At 52.3% G+C, this 12,185-nt stretch overlaps 1 protein-coding gene across 13 annotated transcripts in view; it reads right to left on the bottom strand.

The window, feature by feature from the left end:
• Nucleotides 1-12,185, bottom strand: part of BRSK2 (BR serine/threonine kinase 2) — a 250,755-nt gene that overhangs the window by 51,680 nt on the left and 186,890 nt on the right. For 10 of the 13 annotated variants that reach the window (XR_005455664.1, XR_005455666.1, XR_005455665.1 and 7 more), the window contains exons 9-13: nt 11,685-11,716; nt 10,208-10,372; nt 8,474-8,571; nt 2,848-2,998; nt 660-725 (exon numbers count right to left, since the gene is read on the bottom strand). Coding sequence is in view for 9 of the 13 variants with exons in the window: in XM_038764291.1 (XP_038620219.1) it covers nt 660-725; nt 2,848-2,998; nt 8,474-8,571; nt 10,208-10,372; nt 11,685-11,716 (512 nt within the window). In the remaining 4 variants the exon portion in view is untranslated. The remainder of the gene's footprint in view (nt 1-659; nt 726-2,847; nt 2,999-8,473; nt 8,572-10,207; nt 10,373-11,684; nt 11,717-12,185) is intronic. The other 3 variants (XR_005455667.1, XM_038764286.1, XM_038764287.1) reach the window with 1 other exon arrangement.

The raw sequence follows: 12,185 nt of genomic DNA, 5'->3' as shown, positions 1-12,185 counted from the left end.
ACCACGCTGCTTCTCTAATTGTGGTATTTATTAAGCGAGTAGTAATAATAATAATAATAATATGGCACTTGTTAAGTGCTTACTCTGTGCCAGGCCCTGTACTAAGCGCTGGGCACTGTACAAAGCTCTGGATTACTATAATAATAACGATGGCATTTATTAAGCGCTGATCAGGTGCCAAGCACCCTTCGAAGCGCTGGGATAGATACAAGGTTACCAGGTTATCCCCCTTGGGGCTCACAGTCTTCATCCCCATTTTGCAAATGTGGCAACTGAGGCCCTGAGAAGTGAACTGACTATCCCAAGGTCACCCAGTCGACAAGTGGCGGAGCCGGGATGAGAACTCACGCCCAAGCGCTGGATTACTAAAATAATAATGATGGCATTTATTAAGCGCGTACTATGTGCCAGGCACTGCTCTAAGCGCTGTGAAGCCCCCTGCGCTTCTGCCCGGGGGGAGAGGAGGGAAGGGGGTGTCTCCCTAAGCCTGGGCCCCGGGGTCCCGGCTCCCCCGAAGGAACTGCATCTTTAAGACTTCGGCTGGGAGGGGGTGGGCCCGGGGGAGGAGGAGGGGGAGGAAGAGGAGGAGGAGGAAGAAGAGGAGGAGGACCAGACTGGGCGTGGAGGTGTCGGGGCGGGGGGGCGGGGAGGGATAATACCTTTCTTCTTGGTTGAATTTGGGATTGGCTTCGGAGATATCCAGGCTTTTACTGAACATTGCTTTACTACGGTGGGAACAAAGCGAGAAAACACGGTTACTGGTGGGACCCCCCCCGCCCCCCGCGCGCGTCCCCGTCCGGCGCGCTCCCGCCAGCCCCTCCAGCCCCTGCGGGCCGGGCAAGGGGGGAGGGGGCTCGGGCGGGGGGCGGGGGGCCTGGGGGCGGGCTCACGTGGAAACTCGGATTCAGGGTCCCCCCCGCCCCCCCAAGGCAGAGGGGATGGAAGTCATCCAGCTGACGGGGGGGCGGGGGTCTCCCCGAAGACCCCCCCGACAGCGCGGCCTCTTGAAGAGGCGAACCCCAAGACCCCCTTCCCCTCCCCCGACGACAAACGCGAGTTGGTGACTGTGAGCTCGTTGTGGGCAGGGATTGTCTCTCTTTATTGCTGCATTGTACTTTCCCAAGCGCTTAGCCCAGTGCTCTGCACGCAGGAAGCGCTCAGTAAGTACGATTGAATGCATGGATGAAGGACCGTCCGAGGACCCTGGTGAGCCTCAGGTGGGACAGGGGCTGTGTTCAAACCCATTTGCTTGTATCCACCTCAGCGCTCAGTACAGTGTCTGGCACACAGTAAGCGCATACCAAACACCACAATTAGTATTATTATTATTACTATCCCCTGCCCCTTTCGGAGCAGGGACCCGAAGGGAAGAAGAGTTGGCATCCCAGAGATGTGGTGGAATGGCCTAGTGGATAGAGCCCGGGCCAGGGGTTCTAATCCCAGCACTGCCACTTGTCTGCTGTGTGACCTTGGCCAGGTCACTTCACTTCTCTGGGCCTCAGTTGCCTCATGTGGAAAATGGGAATTAAGACTGTGAGCCCCGAGTGGGACAGGGACTGTGTCCAATCCAAATATCTTGTATCCACCCCAGCGCTTAGTACAGTGCCTGGCACTTAGTAAGTGCTTAACAAATACCATAATTATTATTTATTATCCATGGGCCTGTCGCATATGATGGACCACAGGAGGAGAGTCAGGGACAGAGAGGGGAGAGTTATCGGGGGGGCGGGGGAGGGGGGGATGGTCTGGGCTGGGTCACTGGAAGAGAGTCAAGGATGGAGAGAGGAGAGTCAGGGGGGTTGGATGGTCCATGCCAGGTCATTCAGGAGAGCCAGGGATGGAGAGGGGAGAGTCAGGGTTGTTGGGTGGTCCGTACTGGGTCACTGGGGAGAGTCACGGATGGAGAGGGGAGAGTCAGGGGTGTGGGATGGTCCTCTGTATAGGACACTCCCAAGGATTTACAACAGTGCTCTGCACATGGGAAGCGCTCAATCAATACCAAGACAGGAGCCAAGCCCCTTCCCCTCCCCCCCCCCCAGAACAGACATGACCACACATTTGATGGGGAGGGGGGCAGTCACCTCTCCCACCCTCTGCCCCTGTTCCTCCCCATGCCTGCTCCCAGAAGCAGCGGGGGGGGAGTCTAACAACCATCCCCACCAGTCCCTTCCGCCCACCCAGAACCCAGGAGTCAGGACCCATCGGGGTCAGGACCCTGCTCCATCTCCCGGGAACATCACCCCTTCCCGCCCCGGCCCCCAGTGATCCCCCGCATCTCTTCACCCTGCCTCTCCCTTCGGCTTTGCCCCGGGGCCCCTCCCCAGAGGCCCAGACCCCTAGACCCCAGGCTTGGGAGCCAGAAAGTCCTGGGTTCTAATCCCAGCTCCGCCATTTGTCTGCTGTGTGACCTTGGGCAAGTCGCTTCACTTCTCTAGGCCTCAGTTCCCTCATCTTGAAAATGGGGATGAAGACTGTGAGCCCCATGTGGGACAAGGATTGTATCTGGCTTGATTAACTTGTTTCTACCCCAGCATTTAGTACAGTGCCTGGCACAGAGTAAGCGCTTAACAAATACCACGATCATTATAACACGAGCTACAGCTGGGCGAGGGTCCCAGGCTTGGGGGTAGGGGTCTCCCCCTTCCCGATGGCCACCTGCGGCCCCCCAGCCTCAGTGCTTTTCTTCAATGGACGCGGCGGCGGGACCCGAGGATGGGGGAGGGCCCTGGCGGTGCTAGGCCCGTCCGGCCAACGGGGCAGGCAACCCAGGCTCTCACTGCCCTTCTCCCCGACCCTCCGACCCACCACCCCCACCAGCCCCGGTTTGGGGTGTCGGGGAACCCCTACCTCTGGCCATGCTGAGCCATCTCGATGGCCCTGCGGGCCGGGACAGGGGACCCGCCGTCCGTGACGCTCAGGACTTCCATGGACTTGCGTTCCGGCCGACGCTTCCCGTGCCGGTTCAGCATTGGCGAGTCCACACGTTTCCTGGGGGGGTCTGGGAGGGTGGGGAGGGGGCAGAAGGGGAGGGGTCGCGGTCAGCTGGGGCAGGGACACAGTCCCCCTCTCCCTGGACCCCTGGTGGGGAGGGGCCTGGCTAAGGCCCGTCTCCCCCAAGGGGCCTTCCCTGACTAAGCCCTCCTTCCCTCTTCTCCCACTCCCTTCTACATCGCCCTGGCTTGCTCCCTTTGTTAATAATAATAATAATAATGGTATTTGTTAAGTGCTTACTATGCACCAAGCACTGTTCTAAGCGCCGAGGTAGATAAGAGGTGATCAGGTTGACCCTCGTGGGGCTCACAGTCTTAATCCCCATTTTACAGATGAGGTAACTGAGTTCCGGAGAAGCTAAGTGGCCTGCCCAAGGTCACCCAGCAGACACGTGGCAAAACCGGGATTAGAACCACATCCTCTGCCTCCCAAACCTGTGCTGCTCTTTCCACAAAGCCACGCTGCTCTGTTCATCGCCCCCCACCTTACCAGCCCTACAAGTCTTGCCTTGTCTTATTCATTCATTCAGTCGTATTTATTGAGCGCTTACTGTGTGCAGAGCACTGTACTAAGCGCTTGGGAAGTACAAGTTGGCAACCTATAGAGACGGTCCCTACCCAACAACGGGCTCACGGTCTTATGCCATCAGGTCATCTCCGACCCATAGCAACACCACGGACACATCTTTCCCGGAATGCCTCACCTCCATCTGCAATCGTTCTGGTAGGATACATATGTCCATATTCATAATTTATTTCATTAATTCATTCATTTAATCGTATTTATAGAGCTCTTACTGTGTGCAAAGCACTGTACTAAGTGCTTGGGAGATTACAATGTAACAACCATCAGACATATTCCTGCCCCCAACGAGCTCATGTCCGTCTCCCCTCTAGACTGTTAGCTCTATGGGGGCAGGGAATGTGTCTGCTTATTGTTGCACTGTACTCTCCCAAGTGCTTAGTACAGTGTTCTGCACAGAGTAAGCGCTCAATAAGTGATTATTATTAAGTGCCGTCAAGTCATTTCCGATTCATAGTCACGCCGCGGATATACTTCCTCCAGAATGTCCTGTTCTCTGCCATAATCCGCAATCTTTCTAACGGTTCTTCCGTTATCATTGTTATGGTCTCTCTCCATCTAGCTGCCGTTCTGCCTCTTCCGCATTTTCCCTGGACTTTTCCTAGCATTAGTGTCTTCTCTGGAGAATTAGTCTCCTGAGGATGTGTCCAAAATACGCTAATCTAAGTCGAGTCATTTGGCCTTCCCAGGACCACTTTGGTTTAGTTTGCTCCAAAATTCATTTGTTTGTCTTTCGGGCAGTCCATGGTATTCACAAAAACCTTCTCCAGCACCACATTTCAAAAGAATCGATGTTCTTTCTATCCTGTTTTGTCACCGTCCAGCTTTCGGATCCAAACATTGTCACTGGAAGCACCATGGAGTTGACGATTTGTATTTTTGTGGCAATTGTTACGTCAGCATATTTCCTGACTTTTTCCGGGCTCTTTACAGCGAGTCTTCCTAACGTTAATCTTCAGCATATTTCTTGGCTACTAGTTCCTTTATTATTGATTATCGAACCCAAGAGAGAAAAATTGTCAACTCAATAAATACGATTGAATGAATGAATGAATACTCCTCTCCAGGGAATACTTCTCTTGCCTTGGTGGGGCAAGGCCTGGCTGCTTCTCTGGAGAAGAAGCTCCAGGAGAAGCAGCACGGCGTAGTGCCTATTGCCCAGGCCTGGGAGTCAGAAGGTCCTGGGTTCTAATCCCAGTTCCGCCACCTGTCTGCTGTGTGACCTTGGGCGAGTCACCTCACTTCTCTGGTCCTCAGTTACCACATCGGTAAAATGGGGATTCAGGCTGTGAGCCCCTGATGTCTGTCTCCTCCCCGCTAGACTATGAACGTGTTGTGGGAAGGGAATGTCACTGTTTATTGTTGTACTGTGTACTTTCCCAAGCTCTTAGTACAATGCGTTGCATACTGTAAGCGCTCAATAAATACGACTGAATGAATGAATGAATGGGGGACAGGAACTGTGTCCAACCTGATTAACTTGTTTGTACCCCCGTGCTTAGAACAGTGCTTAACACATAGTAAATGCTTAACAAGTATCATAATAATAATAACCCTATTATTCTAATCCCGGCTCTGCCGCTTGTCTGCTGTGTGACCTTGGGCAAGTCACTTCACTTCCCTGGGCCTCAGTTCCCTCATCTGTAAATTGGGGATTGAGGCTGCGAGCCCCAGGTGGGACAGGGGCTGCATCCAACCTGATTGGCTTGTATCCATCCCAGTGCTTAGTACAATGCCTGGCACAGAATAATAATGATAATGATAATGATAATAATAATAATAATAATAATAACTCAATAAATATGGGTGTGCTCTGTGCAGCAGCAGGCTGCAGGGGCTGCATCCAACCTGATTGGCTTGTATCCATCCCAGTGCTTAGTACAATGCCTGGCACAGAATAATAATAATAATAATAATAATAGCTCAATAAATATGGGTGTGCTCTGTGCAGCAGCAGGCTGCAGGGCACCTCTGCTCAGGCCGTGGGATGCCAGCTCAGCCTGCGCCAAGTGAGTGTCTCATCCTGTCGAACACTCATGAGGCTGGAAGCCAGGCTCTTTGCCATGGGTGTGTAATGCATAAGTGGATTCCTCCCAAGTGGGAAGAGCTCGTGGGTGGGAGCTAGGCCGTTTCACCACAGGTAGGTCACGCTTAAGTGGATTCCTCCCTAGTGGAAAGTACTCATGGGGCTGGAAGCTAGGCCGCTGGGCAGTGGGTGGGTAATGCAGAGGTGAATTCCTCCCAAGTGGGAACCTTTCATGGATGGGAGCTAGCTGCTTCATCATTTGCGTGTAATTCATAAGTGGATTCCTCCCGAGTGGGAAGTGCATGTAGATGGGAGCCATCCACCTCACCATGTGTGAACAAACTGTAAGTGAATTCCTCCTGGGTGGGACCTGAGGTTTTTTGCCGCACACGAGTAACACTTACAAATATTCCTCTCAATAGGTAAGCTCTAATATGAAATAATCACATTCCTCCCGAAAGGGAGGTTCCATTCGACACATCCAAAATAATCAAATAATTCAATTCACCCTGTCCAAAATAATCAAGTAATTAAGTTGGCCTCACGGTATAAATGCTATATAAAACTCAGGTTTTCCATCCCCAGTCTCTCTCTCTCTGCAGCGATTCCCGAATGAACCCAGCCCGGTGTGGATGGGGATTGTCTGTCTTTTTTGCTGAACTGTATTTTCCAAGGACTTAGTACAGTGCTCTGCACACAGTAAGTGCTCAATAAATACAATTGAATGAATGAATCTGTCCCCGGGACACAGGTGATAGGCTGTAAAAGCTCATTGTGGGCAGGGAATGTGTCTGTTTATTGTTATACTGTAGTCTCCCAAGCTCTTAATACAGTGCTCTGCACACAGTAAGCGCTCAATAAATATGACCGACCGACAAATACGATTGAATGAATGAATGAATGAATGAATGAATGAATGAATGAATGATTCTCTCCGGGGAGACAGAGGCTACAGCGCCCTCTGGTGGCTCTGGTGAGGAGAGGCCTGACTATGCCTCTCATTCATTCATTCATTCAATCGTATTTATTGAGCGCTTACTGTGTGCACAGCACTGGACTAAGCGCTGGAAAAGTACAGTTCAGCAACAGAGAGACACAATCCCTGCTCATAACGGGCTCACAGTCTAGAAGGGGGGAGACAGGTATCACCATGGAGAAGCAGCATGGCTCAGTGGAAAGAACCCGGGCTTTGGAGTCAGAGGTCATGGGTTCAAATCCCGCTCTGCCACTTGTCAGCTGTGTGGCTTTGGGCAAGTCACTTGACTTCCCTGTGCCCCAGTTCCCTCATCTGTCAAATGGGGATGAAGACTGTGAGCCCCACGTGGACAACCTGATCACCTTGTATCCCCCCCAGCGCTTAGAACAGTGCTTTGCCCATAGTAAGCGCTTAATAAATGCCATCATCATCATCATCATCATCATCAAAACAAGTAAACAGGCATCAACAGCATCAATATAAATAGAATTATAGGTATGTATGCACATCAGAACAAGTAGAACAGGGATTAATATAAATAGAGTTATAGCCATGTACCTCTATACACGTGGGGTGGTGAGGGGGGTAGAGCAAAGGGAGGGAGTCGGGGCGATTGGGGGAAGGGGGAGCTGAGGAAAAGGGGGGCTCAGTCTGGAAATCTCTCATGGGAAGGAGGGGCTGCAGCGCCCCCTGGTGGGCAGAGGCCTGGCTACCCTCTACAGGGACCAGGGAGCTGCAGCGCCCCCCGGTGGGGAGGGGCTTGGCTACTTCCCTTTCCCACAGCACCTGTATATATATATATATATATATATATATATATATATATATATACACAAATATATATATTTGTACATATTTGTTACTCTATTTATTTATTTATTTTACTTGTACATATCTATTCTATTTATTTTATTTTGTTAGTATGTTTGGTTTTGTTCTCTGTCTCCCCCTTTTAGACTGTGAGCCCACTGTTGGGTAGGGACCGTCTCTATATGTTGCCAACTTGGACTTCCCAAGCGCTTAGTGCAGTGCTCTGCACACAGTAAGCGCTCAATAAATACGATTGATTGATTGATTGATTCATTCCAAGGAGAAAGAGGCTGCAGCGCCCCCTGGTGGGCAGAGGCCTGGCTACCCTCTTCAGGGACCAGGGAGCTGCAGCGCCCCCCGGTGGGGAGGGGCCTGGCTGCTTCTTTCCAAGGAGACAGAGGCTGCAGCGCCTCCTAGTGGGCGGGGCTTGGCTGCTTCTCTGGAGGGTGGGGGACTGCAGCGCCCCCTGGTGGGTGAGGGTCTGGCTGCTTCTCTGGAGGGCCGGGGGCTGCGGCGCCCCCTTGTGGGTGGGGGTCTCATCGGAAGCAGCACGGACTAGTGGCTAGAACCCGGGCCTGGGACTCAGAAAGTCGTGGGTTCTAATTCCGCCCCTGCCACTTGTCTGCTGTGTGACCTTGGGCCAGTCACTTCGCTTTCCTGGGCCTCAGTTCCCCCATCTGTGAAATGGGGGTTGAGACTGTGAGCCCCGGGTGGGACAGGGACTGCATCCAACCCGATTGGCTTTTATCCGCCCCGGCGCTTGGTACAGTGCCTGGCACATAGTAAGCGCTTAAACGAACACCGTAATAATAATGAATAATAATTCCCCCTAGGAAAGGGGGGCTGCAGCGCCCCCAGGTGGGGAGGAGCCTGGCTGCTCCTCTTGGGGGAGCAGGGGAATGAATAACCTTCAGTGGTATTTATTGAGCGTTTACTGTGTGCAGAGCACTGTACTAAGCGCTTACAGCGTCCGTAGGCAGGGACCCCCACCCTCCTACTCATTCCGACAAACATGCACCACCCCCCCCCCCCAGCCCCAGCTGCGGTGGGCGGGGAGGGGAAAGGAGGGTCTGGGGTCCCCCAAGTACCTATTTCATTCCTGGGGGGCAGGTGCTCATCTTCGTGGCTGGGGTACCGCTCTTTCCGGTCGAGGAGGAGGAAATAGATCATCTTCTCCTGGTTTTCCCTGCCGGAGGGGAGAGTTCCGGGAGAAACAGGGGTTTTAGGGGTTTGGGGGGAAGTGGGGTGGGAGAGGAGGGTCTCTGGGATCTCCCCTGACCTCCTTGCGGGCACGGAGAGAGGTGGGTGCCCCCTGGGGATGGTCAGCGGACAGCTGGGGTTGGACACCTCTGTACTGGACACCACCGGGAGGAGGAGGAGACACATCCATGTCGCAGCACAGCGTTCTGCACACAGCTAATGCCCAGCACAGAGTTCTGCATACAGCAAACGCCCAGTATTAGTGGCAAGGGCACCGGCTTGGGAGTCAGAGGACGTGGGTTCTAATCCCGACTCAGCCACCTGTCTGCTGTGTGACCTCGGGCAAGGCACTTCATTTCTCTGTGCCTCAGTTACCTCGTCCGGAAAATGGAGGTTAAGACTGTGAGCCCCATGTGGGACAACCTGATTACCTTGTATCTACCCCAGCGCTTAGCACAGTGCTTGGCACAGAGTCAGCACATAACAAATACTATTATTAGTAGTAGTATTATTATTACAGCTGTTGCCTTGTATAGTGCTCTGCTTCTAGACTGTGAGCCCGCTGTTGGGTAGGGACCGTCTCTATATGTTGCCAACTTGTACTTCCCAAGCTCTTAGTACAGTGCTCTGCACACAGTAAGCGCTCAATAAATATGATTGAATGAATGAATGAATGCACACAGCAGGCATCCAGTACAGCGCTCTGCCCACAGCTGGTACTCTATAGAGTGGTCTGAACCCAACAGGTGCCTTTGTTCTTCCTCCCACTCAGCCCCAAAATACTTATGTCCCTATCTGTCATTTTATTTATCTGTATCGATGTCTGCCTCCCCTCTCTAATGATAATACTAGTAATAATTATGGTATCTGTTAAGTATTTACTATGTACCAAGCACCGCTCTAAGAGCTGGGGTAGATTCAAGGTAATCAGGTTGTTCCACATGGGACTCACAGCTTTATTCCCCATTTTACAGATGAGGGAACAGAGGCACAGAGAAGTTAAGTGACTTGCCCAAGGTCACACAGCAGACAAGTGGCGGAGCCAGGATTAGACTGTGAGCTCATCGTGGGCAGCGAATGTCACCATTTATCATTGAATCGTACCCTCCCAAGCGCTCGGTAATAATAATGATAATGATGGTATTTATTAAGCGCTTACTATGTGCAAAGCACTGTTCTAAGCGCTGGGGAGGTTACAAAGTGATCAGGTTGTCCCATGGGGGGCTCACAGTCTGAATCCCCATTTTCCCCATGAGGTAACTGAGGCCCAGAGAAGTGAAGTGACTTGCCCCAAGTCACACAGCTGACAATCGGCGGAGCCGGGACTTGAACCCCTGACCTCCAACTCCAAAGCCCGTGGCTCTTTCCACTGAGCCACGCTGCTGCTCAGTACAGTGCTCGGCACACAGAGAGCGCTCAATAAATAGGATTGAATAATAATGATGATGGTATTTGTTAAGCCCTTACTTAAATGCATGAATACAGCACTGTGCACAGGGCAGGTCAATACGAAGACAACAAGGGAGCTGGGGAGGACGAGGTGGACGAGGATGCCGTCCCCGATGGGAGACTCTTCCGGACGGGAATTGGGTTGGCAGGGAGGGGTCTCCCGGGGGACTCACTCCTCGGACAGCAGATCGTGTAGCAGCTTGTTGCGGTCGCGGAAGCAGCCGAGCGAGTGCATGCTGTCCAGCACGTCTGGGTCCATGTCCTCCAGCGACGGCAGGGACCGCAGCTGCACCTTGCGGGGCACGGGCTGCTCCGGCTCCGGTTCGTTCTTGCCCCCTCTGCGGGGCACACAGCCAGGCGGTGGTGGGTGAGGGGAGGGGGCATCACTACGGAGGCCCGGCCTTGCCCGCGGGGACAGAATTCCCAGCTGGGTGTGGGCAGTGGGGAACAGCCCTGATCGGCCCTGAAATTCCAACAACTCAGACCCCTCCTGACCTGTCTGCCTGCTGCGGGCCCAGAAACCACCCCCTCACCCTTCCTTGCCAGCTGGAAGAGTTGCCCAAGTCAGGGCTGGAGAGGGAAATTAGGGAATCATAACAATAATAATAATGATGGCATTTATTATAAGCGCTTGGGGTCGGTTATAAGGTGATCAGGGTTTTCAGACTGTGAGCCCACTGTTGGGTAGGGACTGTCTCTATATGTTGCCAATTTGTACTTCCCAAGCGCTTAGTACAGTGCGCTGCACATAGGGAGCGCTCGATAAATACGATTGATGATGATGATGATCAGGTTGTCCCATGGGGGCTCACAGTTTTAACTCCCATTTTACAGATGAGGGAACTGAGGCACAGAGAAGTTAAGTGACTTCTTGCCCAAAGTCACACAGCTGACAATTGGCAGAGCCGGGATTTGAACCCACCACCTCTGACTCCAAAGCCCGGGCTCTTTCCACTGAGCCACGCCGCTTCTCAATCATCCATGTAGAGAAGGTAGTTGAAATCAGGGGAGCAAATGAATGGTCCAAGGGAGTGGGTGTATCTGTAGAATAAAAGGGGTTCTCACCCGACCCTTTTAGACTGTGAGCCCACTGTTGGGTAGGGACTGTCTCTATATGTTGCCAATTTGTACTTCCCAAGCGCTTAGTACAGTGCTCTGCACATAGTAAGCGCTCAATAAATACGATTGATTGATTGATTGATCCTTAAGGGACTCCCGTATTTAGAGGGTGGGAGGCAGAGGAGCTTGTGAGCGCTTGGGAAGAGTTGCCCAGCTGGCGCCCTAAGGTCCCTGTCAATGCCGGGCACCGGGCCCCTTTGCCCTGAGGACTGGCAGCAGCCCTGACGGGGTGGTGGTGACCGCAACCGGGTGAGACCCCCGCGATGCCCACCTCATGGCCTGGCCGGAGCATTTCCCACCCCATGCCAGCGTGACCCTTTTAGACTGTAAGCCCACTGTTGGGTAGTGACTGTCTCCATAGGTTGCTAACTTGTACTTCCCAAGCGCTTAGTACAGTGCTCTGCACACAGTAAGCGCTCAATAAATACGATTGATGGTGATGATGATGATGATGACCAGCTGCCTGGGGGACCCTGGACCTCCCCACCCCCGCCAGACACGACAGTGGGGGTCGGTGAGGAAGCTACTTACATGTACCATATGTGTTTCTGAATGTTTTCTAGCTACAAGGAAAGAGAAAGGGGAGTAAGTACAGAGGAATTAATTCTTCATTCATTCAGACAGATGGAAAGCATTAATGTCTGCCTCCCCCACTAGACTGGAAGCTTGTTGTGAGCAGGGAATGTGTCCGTTATATTTTTATACCATCCTCTCCCAAGCGCTTCATACAGCACCTGTATATATGTTTGTACAGATTTATTACTCTATTTATTTTACTTGTACATATTTACTATTCTATTTATTTTGTTAATGATGTGGATTTAGCTTTCATTCTATTTGTTCGATGACTTGACACCTGTCCACATGTTTTGTTTTGTTGTCTGTCTCCCCCTTCTAGACTGTGAGCCCCTTTGTTGGGTAGGGACTGTCTTTATATGTTGCCGACTTGTACTTCCCAAGTGCTTAGTCCAGTGCTCTGCACACAGTAAGCACTCACTAAATACGATTGAATGAATGAATGAATGAGCACAA

The sequence above is a fragment of the Tachyglossus aculeatus genome, chromosome 22 (genome assembly GCF_015852505.1).
Source record: "Tachyglossus aculeatus isolate mTacAcu1 chromosome 22, mTacAcu1.pri, whole genome shotgun sequence".
Lineage (NCBI taxonomy): Eukaryota > Metazoa > Chordata > Mammalia > Monotremata > Tachyglossidae > Tachyglossus > Tachyglossus aculeatus.
The sequence above is the reverse complement of the archived record's forward strand: the minus strand, read 5'-3'. Positions and strand labels throughout refer to the sequence as shown.